This window comes from Penicillium robsamsonii (assembly GCF_028829455.1).
Source record: "Penicillium robsamsonii strain IBT 29466 chromosome Unknown utg000001l_segment0_segment0, whole genome shotgun sequence".
NCBI lineage: Eukaryota > Fungi > Ascomycota > Eurotiomycetes > Eurotiales > Aspergillaceae > Penicillium > Penicillium robsamsonii.
Genome location: NW_026643219.1, coordinates 6,185,050 through 6,197,467, shown reverse-complemented (window position 1 = coordinate 6,197,467; position 12,418 = coordinate 6,185,050). Strand labels below are relative to the sequence as shown.

The 12,418-nt window shown below is 49.3% G+C and overlaps 6 protein-coding genes across 6 annotated transcripts; 5 read left to right on the top strand and 1 right to left on the bottom strand.

The window, feature by feature from the left end:
* Window positions 1-34: 34 nt before the first annotated feature.
* N7447_002410 (uncharacterized protein) lies at window positions 35-229 on the bottom strand (the record flags this gene model as incomplete). Its single annotated transcript, XM_057226685.1, has 1 exon — window positions 35-229. The coding sequence occupies one exon, from the start codon at window positions 227-229 to the stop codon at window positions 35-37; it is 195 nt and encodes a 64-aa protein (XP_057090701.1).
* A 3,598-nt stretch (window positions 230-3,827) lies between these two features.
* Window positions 3,828-6,426, top strand: chiA1 (class III chitinase ChiA1; the record flags this gene model as incomplete). The annotated part of the gene is made up of 2 exons (XM_057226684.1): window positions 3,828-4,383; window positions 4,442-6,426. 2 exons carry the CDS (start codon window positions 3,828-3,830, stop codon window positions 6,424-6,426), a joined length of 2,541 nt encoding a protein of 846 aa, XP_057090700.1.
* A 601-nt stretch (window positions 6,427-7,027) lies between these two features.
* On the top strand, window positions 7,028-7,246 carry N7447_002408 (uncharacterized protein; the record flags this gene model as incomplete). The annotated part of the gene is given in 2 exon segments (XM_057226683.1): window positions 7,028-7,048; window positions 7,067-7,246. The coding sequence occupies 2 exon segments, from the start codon at window positions 7,028-7,030 to the stop codon at window positions 7,244-7,246; spliced, it is 201 nt and encodes a 66-aa protein (XP_057090699.1).
* A 1,041-nt stretch (window positions 7,247-8,287) lies between these two features.
* N7447_002407 (uncharacterized protein) lies at window positions 8,288-9,346 on the top strand (the record flags this gene model as incomplete). The annotated part of the gene is made up of 1 exon (XM_057226682.1): window positions 8,288-9,346. One exon carries the CDS (start codon window positions 8,288-8,290, stop codon window positions 9,344-9,346), a length of 1,059 nt encoding a protein of 352 aa, XP_057090698.1.
* A 582-nt stretch (window positions 9,347-9,928) lies between these two features.
* N7447_002406 (Calycin-like protein) lies at window positions 9,929-10,450 on the top strand (the record flags this gene model as incomplete). Its single annotated transcript, XM_057226681.1, has 1 exon — window positions 9,929-10,450. The coding sequence occupies one exon, from the start codon at window positions 9,929-9,931 to the stop codon at window positions 10,448-10,450; it is 522 nt and encodes a 173-aa protein (XP_057090697.1).
* A 631-nt stretch (window positions 10,451-11,081) lies between these two features.
* On the top strand, window positions 11,082-12,261 carry N7447_002405 (CaiB/BaiF CoA transferase family protein; the record flags this gene model as incomplete). Its single annotated transcript, XM_057226680.1, has 2 exons — window positions 11,082-11,133; window positions 11,180-12,261. 2 exons carry the CDS (start codon window positions 11,082-11,084, stop codon window positions 12,259-12,261), a joined length of 1,134 nt encoding a protein of 377 aa, XP_057090696.1.
* Window positions 12,262-12,418: the final 157 nt, after the last annotated feature.

Below are 12,418 nucleotides of genomic sequence, written 5' to 3'. Positions count from 1 at the left end.
CGCAAGAAGTCAACCGATCCAGCAACACCCATAGCTACACCACCAGTGGGGATAGTGTGACCACCGGTTGGGCGCGCAGACGGAAGGTAGTCGACTGAGAGCTGGAAGCAGCACCAAATGTAACAGAGGCATGAGTTGAGGCATACGTTTTAGTGGAAACAAAATCAGATGCGCCAGCAGTAGTAGCCACGGCAGTTTCAGACGCACGCTCAGAGGAAGTAGTGCCCATAGCAAGAACCAAGTGCGTTGAGGTCACCAAGCTCAGTAACCACCGCGTTGATGCTAGCTTAGAGGTCGTTATACCAGGCTGGATAGGTGCCAGCCGCGGCAGCGCTGGCGACTGAAGCTATTGCGGCGGAGTTCATATACTCCCAAGAAGCTGGAACAGCGGTCTCCATAACGCTCATGTATTCATTGGCGATTGACATCGCTTTGGGGTAGATCGAGATTGATTTATTGGAGTCATTCGAGTTGTTAGTGTTGGAGGAGCTGGAATTGTCCGAGTAGCCTTCCGAAGTGACTACAGATGTACCTTGATTCTTGTATGTTTATGTGAAAATGTGCCCCAGCCTGGATTGCGAATCCACGGCGAGAATGGGACCAGTAGTTTCCCCATATTATTAGAATTCTACAGCCTTGCCTTCCATAGTTTCTATAGCTCATAAATATATTGTCTACTCTTTGTGGTATCTTCTACTAAAACCTCATCTCTCTGTAGATGTGTCTGAGTCTCAGGAGTTCCTCGAATCCTGTGCTGCGGCCGACAATATTAGATTATCTGGCAATGTCCGTTTCTTGCATTATAGCATCCTCCGTGGCCTCTCTCTCCATCTTGCGTACTGTCTTTTTTTGTCAAGAAAGAATAGTCATTGGGGACCACAGGCCCAGATGATATTGATTGATTGGATAGATGCGATGAATATTGACTGAGTGGGGGTTTTTTGTCCACATAGAGCGATGGGGACAAAGGGAGGTCTGATACTGCAGGCAAACAGTGCCTTAGTTTATAGGTTTATCAGGTCAGCTTATTTATTTCCAATGAGCAATAAATGACAGAAATCTCGAATCAAAGCACACTCACATGTTGTCTCGGTATTTGAATGCTTTGGACCTCTCTTTTCGATACTCGCGAGCCTTCAGGAAGATGTGGGAACACCAGTGTATTTATTTTGCGGTATTGTAGAAGAGTGTGGTTGTTTGATCAAAGATTGTGTCTTTTAACACTCAATTCAACATCCGCGAATTTTCTCATACATGGATTCTCGAATTATTCTGATACTTGATTCTAACCCTATATCGAACATCGAGGGGCGAATTCATTGTGCATCATAATTCATGCTTGATTAGTGCGTTATCATTCATCACAATAGCTTTGTGATATTATCATAGATGCGACTGGAAAATGGTCAATTGGCATTGGCATTATCATAGCAGAGGCAGAGAGATATGAAATTAATCGTAAACAGAGCGTGAACGCGATAAGGAGGTGCGACTCTAGTTGTGGAACATCATCATCATGATGAGGATAATTGCAATATATGTCTCGGAGCTTGCATTTACCAATATTTCGGTGACCATAGTCATGTTTCCGCTGCACTGGCGTTAGATCAGCCCAGGAAGTAAGCATCCAGGTTGAAATGCTTAAATCTAATAATCCTATGGAGTATATAGCCGGGCAGCCTAGTCAGAGGGACAGTATAATACATGTTTTATCACGAAGAACCTTCCACAGAAGATCTTGCCGATGAGCTCGGAAATTGAGTTTCCACTTGGTTACTTATACTGTGTTTCGTGGCTTATGGGTGGCTACTTTTTCATGGTGGATATTTTCTATCAGTATCCATATCCACTTAACATAAACACGAAATGATGAAGTTGTCGCTGTCGTTGCTTTGGCCATACTAAACTTGGAAGCGATCGAGATTTAGTACACCGGAGAGGCCGGCACATCGACAATAGAGCCGAAAATTGAATATTCTAGATGCAAACGACAAATGTATGGTTCCTAGCATAGCGTAAACAAATAAAACATTTTTTTAATTAGGGTTCGAAACCGGTAGTTCTTAGAGTTTGTGTGTTATGTTCATGGAGATAGGGCTGGAATGCGTATAGAGAGGATCCTTCGATGATCCACATGGATCGCCCCCAGTTTCCCGCCCGAACATGATTAATATACTGATATAACCTACACTGGAGGAACCCCTTCGGCTGGATTTGTACCCGCATGGGGCTGGAATTGACTTTGTATTTTGTCATCTCGGCTACGGAGTAACTTGGATAGCCTTGGAGGCGGTCGCGGCTTATGGGAAATGTGAAATGCACACTTCCAAGATTGGCTAGTGTATCAATAATAATTATTACAATAATAATAGGTGAGCAATTCAATCAGGCAGGATGAGTGGCGTCATTGTCGCCTAAAAAACCCTTTTTAATGGGTATATCTCCGAACCATGCATACCTTGCATACACCGGAAAAATAAAAAAAAATGCAACGTGGGGGCCATCCAGAGCAGATTCTCTGCACAGAGTTACATTTTCAGCTGGAGTTAGGTAAAGGACCAAAGAGGAACTAAAGTGGAACTAAATAGGAAGTAAAAGATGAAGAGGCAAGTGAGACACTAATCTTAAACTGTTCGTATCTGCTGTACTTGCTGTAAGCGAATAACAAAGGATGATCCGGCCTCCTCCGGATCGACACCTGTGATTGGTGTGCCTGGGGATTTTAACCCCACACTATGACCCCCGACGGTTTAGCGTAGGCTTATTAACTTTTAGCTCCGTCGGTTCTGATCTCCTTGTTTTTCAATTCCAAGATTCTTACACCTCAGACCATATATCCACGGGCTCTTACACTTCTAGTATTTTCTTGATTTTAGCACTTAAATGAATACTCCTTGCACTTTCCTGCGTACTATGTACCTTCCTGCATCCATGTGTCCAACTCTCGGATATTTAGTGTGTACATCCGGCATACAACGGCCGGTGGGTCCCGAGGGCGCCCGTGCTCTAGTGCCTAAACCACGAGGTGTGATTGGATTTTATATATCGGGCTAATAACTCTGCTTCAGTCATGACCCTGGCTCCAATCCGGCTAGACCCTGTTAGGGTCTCTTAGCCTCTTTCATGCGGCTCTTGCACTATTACCGCACCGAGATAGGCCGAAACAGGCACGGAGGCCAGCACGTACCCCTCCTCAAAGAAAGCCTGGATGACTTACGGCTGACCTATTTCCTCCTCGGATGGGACTCTTTTACGCCACTGGCGGTATGGCCATATTACAGGTCATGCGTTTGGCCTGTGACCAGTCTGCAGTGGAAAGGTCGCTTCCACGTCGGGGTTCCTACCCGGTTAGTCTTATAGCCGTTGTGAATAGATCCTGTTGGCCCCCGGGTCTAGTGTTCGCACTATCAAGCTTCGAATCCACTTTGGGACTCTGCGTTAGATAGCCCTGCACCGGTGGAGTGAATTCGGAGTAGCACTGACCTGTGAATCGTCGAGTCATCCGGATATCACACACCTCATTTCCACGCTTTGATGGCTCTATTCTACTTTCTGATTAGTGTACGCTATGTCGGAGGTCGGCATATTCCCCAGGGGGCGGAGGTGAACTGGCGTTCGATGTATTTCAGTCTCTTTTCCCCCAGGAATTGCATTTTCCTTTGACCATCAACACTCTCATTTTGAGCACTTTGGGAAACTTCCCAAGCAGATATTTTTCTGCGTCCTCTCGTTGTTCGCGAGCTAACCTGCCATTCTTTTTATCGGGTTAATAAGCAATTTCTATTGCATCTAATTATTGCATATAAACTACTACATTCATTTTAGTCATGATGTTCAAGTCTCTTGCCGCCGTGTCAGCGGCTCTCTCACTCTTTGCATCGTCTGCTGTTGCTGTTGATCCCAGCCTGAAGAATAATGTTGCTGTCTACTACGGACAAGGTGCCAACCAACCCCGTCTCAAGCATTTCTGTGAACAGACTACGTCGGACATTATCAACATTGGGTTCATCCATGAGTTCCCCAAAAAGGTGGGGGACTACCCTGGTTCCAACTTTGGCAATCAGTGTGATGGTTCCTTTTTCCCCGGCACAGGATTGCTTAAGGGTTGCCACCAGATTTGGGAGGATATCCCTAGCTGCAAGGCTGCTGGCAAGACAGTCCTGCTGTCTCTCGGTGGTGGTTCTGCCACAACCCAGTCTCTCAAGGACGTGGCTACCGCAGAATCGTTTGCGGATTTCCTGTGGCACTCCTTTGGTCCTTACGATGAATCGTTCTCTTCGTTGACGTGGACCGCGGCCATGAAGGGCAAGCTATACCCTCGCCCATTCCTCAATGTCGCAGTCGATGGATTTGATTTTGATATCGAGTACAATGGCAATGTTGGTATGTTTCCCTGATGCTCAACCTTAATGGTTATACCCACTCTAACACCTCTGCCTAGGATACGCTGCCATGATCAATCGTCTGCGCAAGCATTTCGCCGCCGCACCCAAACAGAAGTATTACATCTCCGGTGCTCCCCAGTGTCCCATTCCGGACAAGCAGCTCGGCGACGCTATTTCCAAGTCATGGTTTGATTTCATCTGGGTTCAGTGGTACAACACCCAGACTTGCTCTGCTGCCAGCACGGTTACCGGGAAAGGCAAGTTCAACTTCAATGAATGGGTCACCGTCATCGAGAATAGCGCCAACCCTAATGCCAAGCTGTTCATTGGTCTTCCTGCCTCGAAGGCTGCCGCCAACGACGGATTCTACCTTACTCCTACCCAGGTGAAGCCCCTTATTCAGACTTATGTGAAGAACAAGCACTTCGGTGGTGTGATGCTGTGGGAGGCCACTGCCGGTGACAACAACCTCATCAACGGAAAAACATACACTCAGCACATTAAGGATATCCTGTACGGTTACGCTCCTCTTCCTCCCAAGCCTACAACCACCACCACCACCACCACTGTCAAGCCGACCACCACCACTAAATCCTCAACCACCACCACCACCACCACTTCCAGCTCAACCACCACTTCTAGCTCGACCACCACTTCCAGCTCGACCACCACTTCCAGCTCGACCACCTCGTCGACCCCGGTCAGCTCCTCGACCCCGGTCACCTCCTCGACTACTTCTAGCTCGACCACCACTTCCAGCTCGACCACCTCGTCGACCCCGGTCAGCTCCTCGACCCCGGTCACCTCCTCGACTACTTCCAGCTCGACCACTACTTCCAGCTTGACTACCACTTCCAGCTCGGTGGCTTCTAGCAGTTCTGTGACCCCCTCATCCGGCCATCCCATTCCCAGCCCCACCCCCGGCCACAGCTCGCACGGTGGTCACGGCCATGGACACCACACCCACACTCACCACCACTCCCACACAACTCCCCGGGTCTCGGGCTCTTCCAGAACTCCTGTCCCTTCTGCGACCGAGTCTGGCGCCTCTTCCACCGATGAAGGTGCCATCCCGACCGGTGTCCCCGGCGACAAGACAACTACCGGAGGCTCCAAGCCTACCGGCGGCGAGACTACCACTGGGGGCTCCAAGCCCACTGGCGGCGAGAATACCACCGGAGGCTCCAAGCCTACCGGCGGCGAGACTACCACTGGGGGCGCCAAGCCCACTGGCGGCGAGACTACCACTGGAGGCGCCAAGCCCCCTGGCAATGAGACCACTGGAGGTTCCAAGCCTACTGGCACTGACTCCACCACAGCCCCCGCTGGTATCACTGCCACTCCCTCCTTGCCTGCCTCGCCTTCTTCTTTGGCTCCGGGTACCACCACAACTATCATTGTGACCTCTTACATTGATATTTGCCCCACCGGTTTCACCACCATCACCACCACTATCACCAAGACCTACTGCCCTGGTGATGCCACTGCCACTGCTATCCCCACTGGCACCGCCGAGATTACCGCCCCTACTTCCGGCCCTGCCACTTCCACTGCCTCCATTCCCGAAGGCTGGACTACTACCGTGACCGTCTGCACCGTGTGCGCCGCTACCCCGACCACCGTGACCCTCACCAAGCCCGCTGCCCCTACTACCACTGAGGTTGTGTCGCAGCCCACCGCTCCTTCGGTGCCCGAGGGCTTCACCACCACTGTGACTTACTGCAAGCACTGTGGTCCTACCGGTAGCAGCGTCACCCTAGTTATCCCGATTCCCTCTGCTACGGCCATTATCCCTGCTGCCAGCTCCGCGGTGGCATCTTCTTCCTTCAAGGCCATCCCCAGCGGAGGATTCCACGCCGGTAGACCCTCGTCAAGCCTAGTCTTCCACCCTGTGCCCACGGCCACTGCGGACACACCCGCAGCGCCCACCGGCAACCCCGTGGGCGTGTCCCCAGTCTACACTGGTGCCGCCTCGCGGGCCAACGTGGCTGGCCTCGGTGGCGTCCTCGCCGTCGCCCTTTCCATGTTCATGATGCTGTGAAGCTGCCCGCTTGTCTGGACAGCATGATCTCATCATCTCCGCGATATGATTGATCTCACGATGCTGTTCTCAATAAGAACTGGTAATTACTAGCGACTGGTTATTTTTTTTTTCCTTTACGATATTGTCTTTATTATATTCTTTTTTATCCGATCTCCAGTCTCTGGAGTGATTCAATACCTCCTGGTCTCTTTTTGTGATTTACTCAGGCCAGTAGTGATGAGACCCTCGTGTCTTCGGATTGAAGTCTTGCGAGTGGTCGAGTCCGTTTGTTCTCAACCTCCTAATGATATCCATTTCAAGGTGTCGCCGTCGAGTCTGACTTATTTTTCATTTTATTTTTTGCTGTGTACAATAGACAGAGATGCACCTTGCATTAAAATGCCACATTACCTTATACTTGTCTATAACCCATAATGCTATCTCCCTTTCGACTAACGCATCTTCCCTACTAGTAAGGGGCTTTTCCTCTTCCCCTCCTAAACATTCCAATTTCCAACCTTCAACCAGCAACCCCTGTGCTTTAACACATGGCAACTGGTTCTACTTCTAAGGACCGATCCACACATGATGGTTTGGTGCGATTATCAAACCAACCACGATGACTCCGCAGGCATCGCCAGTATGATGGCATTTATAGTGCTACAGCACCAGAAAGCTGATCAGCGCACAAACCACCGATCAGCCGACTGGCACCATGGGTCAGGACCAAGGGGCCAATATAAACCGCCTCGACTTCCTGCGGCACTTCGAGACACTCAATGCGGCACTATCTCTAGCCGCCCCATCCTCGACGTTCTTTACAATCGAAATAAGATGAGCGCTGTCCCCTTTTCCAAGTACCCGCTCAACGTGTCCCGTTTCGATTTCGTGAAGTCCAATCGACGGACACGCACGTTTCCTCGATTCTTGCTCCAGTTGTTCCCTGAAACACCCCTACTCGGAATCGTGATATCCACAGAGTTTTCGAAGAACTGGAGAAGATATCTATACCAAGGAAACCAGCCACTGCTCCTTTATCGACTGGATAGCCAAGGGAGATGATAAATTAAATGTTTAATTTATCCAGAATCTCAGACGTCGAGATAACCCACCAAAAAGTGCAGTATTGACTAGTGATGTCTATTTAAGGCCGCGCGTTTATGCTGAATTTGATCATACTTTTGATACAGTCAGACTTTTGCCATTGGAGAATACCAATTTGATGTTCCGCGCCTCTATATCTAGATAATTGTTCTCTTCCCCGATAGGAGGATCGAAATCAGTTTCACCACTTTGCTCTAGAATCTTTCTCGAGCCCTAGTCCGAAACACGCTCATCCGTTTTTGACTTGGTTTAGTTTCAAGTATTGAATTGTGTTGGAAACGATTATCACGTAACAGATGGTTGCAGAAGATATGGCGAGGAATGGTCGGGGGTGCAGAGGCCATTGTGGACGATTTTCTGGGCTGAGTTCGCCAGACTAAGGGAGGACTGGACTGACAAATCGACACAAGAAATGCCAGGCGCGAATCCGCTGTCTTTTTAAATCATTTCTTCACCACGGCACATTTCCACATAAGCAAATATTGCCGCAACGGAGCCCGCGGGTTCCTCCGCAGGTATCTACTGAATCTGGTGGGGATTTTCGGGTCTATCCGCACCTGACCGAATGGCACTCTTGATTCTGGCTCCGGCTGGGTTGCTATCTGTACCAACTAGCGTCCATAATTCGGTGTCCGCGGACAGCGTCCGAACACTTATGGCTATTCTGGACCCAATATAAAAAATATAGATTTTCTTGCAAAACGTTACGAAACCCCTTTATTTGCCATCATCTTGCACTGAAACTAATCTTCCTTCTACGACACCACCGCTTTCCATGCCTACCTTGGCACTTCCCGGGGGCACGTCACCCAGCCTCGGCCGGGCCATCGTTGCGGCTGTCATAGCGAACCGATCGACTTCGCTATGGAAAATAGTTATCCTTTCGCGCTCTTCCCAAACTCCTACTTGGCTGCGTGCAATCGACCAAGAATCAACACGTACCACCATCCGCACCGTCGACTATCTGTCCATGGAATCACTTGTGGCTGCCTTACAGGGTATACACACTGTCATATCCGTCACTTCGGCCATCGACGGCACCCAAGCTCAGATCCAGATCAATATACTGAATGCCGCGCTCCGGGCAGGATGTAAGCGCTTCTCTCCATCCCAATGGGGGTTCGGACCTAAGGGCTGGGAGAGTGTTGCTACCCTTCGATGGGGGAGCCAAGGCGTGTGGGATGAATGTACTAAGCACAAAGACGAGATAGAGTGCGCTAAGTTCAACCAGGGAGCTTTCATGAACTACCTTGGTCTTGGGATATATCCTTTACCCTCTCAACCCGAGTTTGACGAGGCCACAGCTTTTGTTCAACTAAAGAAAGGGGGAGGGTATATTGCTGGTGAGGATGAAGCGTGCCAAGGACTCCAGAGACAAGGGCCTCTGGTTGATCAGTCTGGGGCTTTTCTCATTGGACTCAAAAACGGCATCGCAGAGCTTCCCATCAAGGACGATGGCCAATGGCCGCGGATCACGATGACCTCTTTGAAAGATGTGGGCCGGTTTGTCGCTGCTTCTCTCAACTTGCCAAAGTGGGAAGAAAGCATGAGCATGGCAGGGGACACCCTGACGATGGGAGGACTGCTAGCGCATGCCGAAGCTGTGACTAGGAAGAAGTTCAAAGTGGTTATCCTAAAGCGAGAGGACCTCGAGAAGAGACTAGCAAGCCTAGCTCAAGATGACTTCATGGGACAGATGTGGACCGAGTTCAACCTTGCCTATGTCCGAGATTTAGAGGACGAGGTGGTTCTGCACCCCACTGTGAATAGCCTCTGTCCGGAAGTGACGCCTACGAGCGCGCGGGAGTATATGGAAATGTTTTGGAATTGTTGATAAATACTTTAGTAACGTGATCATAAGCACTCTATTCAGCTCGCTCGTTCGCAGTGGTCACCCTAGAGAGCAAGTGGTTGGTAGAATGGCGTTTTGGATTCCTGTCATGTCTCCAAACAAAGCATTCGTCTGTTTGGCTTGTTTCTGGATCAACGTTCTAGAAACCCTGAAGACCTTACGGGTCTAGTACAGAAGCTATTTTTAAGCTAATATTTATGACTGCACTGGAATACTTCCAAGGGGTTCGGGGCTAGAGTGTTTTGGGACCGGGTTTGAGAAAGAATCTCTGTAAGTGGTGAAACTGATTTCGATCCTCCCTGTAACGGAGGCCGATCTTACAGGGTAATTGGAACTAGTATTTATTAGATTGATGACCAGTCTCATCTATCCGGATCCAGCTTGGGGTTCTACAAACCAATGCCCCACTCAATTCTCAAAATCATCATATAATCAAGGGGTCAAAAAGTCTATGAATCATGATAATTTCCGTGCCTATAAATTTGGACTTTCACACCGATTGAAGTCGAAGATCACATCTTGCTAGTTTCTCTTTCTAAAACAAAGCGGTAAACAAACTTGAGCATGCCGGTCCTTCCCTCTCTTGAAGGCTCAACCTTCGATGCCGACATCCGAGATCGCCACATGATCTACGACTACGCAGCACAGGACGCCCAGGGCAACCCTGAAAAATGGCGATACGAAATGTGGTTCTACAATGAAGACCGCATTGTCTATGCTATCCATGGAGGTCCAATGGCGGGCCGAAAGAATTTCCAGTCGGCTACATACCAATGCATTCGCCCTGGAGAGTTATGGCAATGTAACTGGCTCGAGGAGACTGGCACGATCTGTTCGCTCGTGCATGACATCCCTAACAAACGCATCACAACTTTAATTGGGTTCTCCAAGGGCCATTGGACCCATAATGAAGAAGCCCACGGGGACAAGCGCAACCCACAGGATCTCGCCCGATGGAGGCAACTAGCGAAGGTGGGCGCGAGTCAAGCCGATCGCGTACTTTTGAGTGAGCAGGCGGATATACTGGAGGATTTCAGGGGGGCTGGTGATTTGGAACCAATTAAGATGGAGTGGTCGACAATGTGAGATTTATTCGATTCGTTTCTCAAGGCTAAGTGTGGAGAAGTTTTTATGTCTCGTATCTTCTAATTTACTCCCGCTCACACTATCTTGGCTACTTTTATACTTTTACCTAGTCATCATGGAGTAAAGTAAGCTTTAATATATAGTAGAAAATATGTTCATAGTAGTTGTCTTGTTCCATTCCAGAAGCTGGCCACAATGATTTAGCATACGCAGTATTCATTCATTTTTTAAAAATTCACCAGGACTAAGTAATATAACCACTCTAGTTCTATCTATCAGTAACCAGTAACTAGAAACTATCTCTACTAGGAGAGACTTGTATGATTAGGCTGATAATCGAGGGTAACTTTAATTAGGGATTCGAAATATCGGCAAGTATATGGTATATAATTGTTCGATTGTTTTCTAGGTAGAATACTATAGTAACAGCATGCAAGAAGTGACGTTAGAACCCTAAGTTGAAGAGCCCTTTATGCTTGGAGTCCAAATCTGTTCTAGCGCGGCATAATTTCCCCGCATATGTCAACGGACCTCGGCTGCGGAGAACCTTCTACATTCTACCGACCTGTACTAAATGGCCTCCGGGTGTCACTTTTAAACACTGTTCTTTCAATATCAATAAAAATCCAAAATGTCACCATTGAAAGGAATCAAGGTCATTGAGCTGGCAGGCCTAGCTCCAGGTACGCAATGAAATCCACGATACCTCACCACCACTAACAACCACAGGTCCATTTGCTGGCCTTCTCCTAGCCGACTACGGCGCCTCAGTCCTCCGCATAGACCGACCCAATTCCATAAGCAGTGACCAACTAACCCGCAACAAAACCTCTGTAACCCTCGACCTCCGCGACAAAGCCTCCATAAACATCCTGCTCCGCCTCCTCACAAGCGCCGATGTCCTAATCGACCCCTTCCGCCCAGGCGTCCTCGAACGTCTCGGCATATCCCCAAGAGAGGTCCTCCAAAAACACAACCCCCGCTTAATTGTCGCCCGCATGACAGGCTTCCGCCGTAATGGAAAATACAAAAACATGGCTGGCCACGACATAAACTACATCGCCGTCTCAGGCGTGCTCTCCATGCTTGGACGGGCAAACGAAAAGCCCTACGCCCCAGCCAACATCCTTGGTGACTTCGCCGGCGGCGGTGCAGTCTGTTTCCAGGGAATCCTACTCGCCCTCATCTCCCGCTCCCATACCGGCCGTGGGCAGGTCGTGGAGGCGAATATGGTCGACGGCTCCGCCTATCTTGCCACGTTCCCGCGGTTAGGGAGAAATACTCCCGCATGGGCGCAGCCGCGTGGAGAGAATTTGCTGGATGGTGGATGTCCGTATTATGATACGTACGAGACTAAGGACTCCGGGCGGTATTTTGCCGTTGGGGCCTTGGAGCCGCAGTTTTACGCGGCGTTCGTGCGGGGATTAGGATTTGAGATTGGGGAGCTTCCGAAGAGAGAGAATCGGGAGCAATGGCCGAAGTTGAGGGAGATCTTTACGAGGAGGTTTAAGGAGAAAACTCGGGTGGAGTGGGAAGCTGTTTTCGATGGTACAGATGCTTGCGCTACGCCTGTTTTGGAGCAGGCGGAGCTTGAAGAGGATGGGTATGAGCAGCAGCCTATCGTGCATCTGGTTGATACGCCTGCGGCGCCGATTCTGGCGGATAAGGGAGGTTGGTCGGGTGGTGGGCTTTTGCCTGGGGATGGGGGTGTTGATACGCTTAGGGAGTGGGTGGGGTGGGAGTTGGGTAAGGATTTTGAGGTTAGAAAGGATGGGGCTTTGGTGGCGGTCAATGGGAAGTTGAAGATTTGAGGTTGAGGTCGTTGTGAAACAATAATGTTTATATTCTGCCTGGACCAGAGTCAGGTGTCTTATGTTTGAGATGATTTCGACTATATGAAGGGCTCTAGCGAGGCAGATATCTATCATTAAAATAAGACTCTCACGATATCCCTTCTCCCAAGATTCC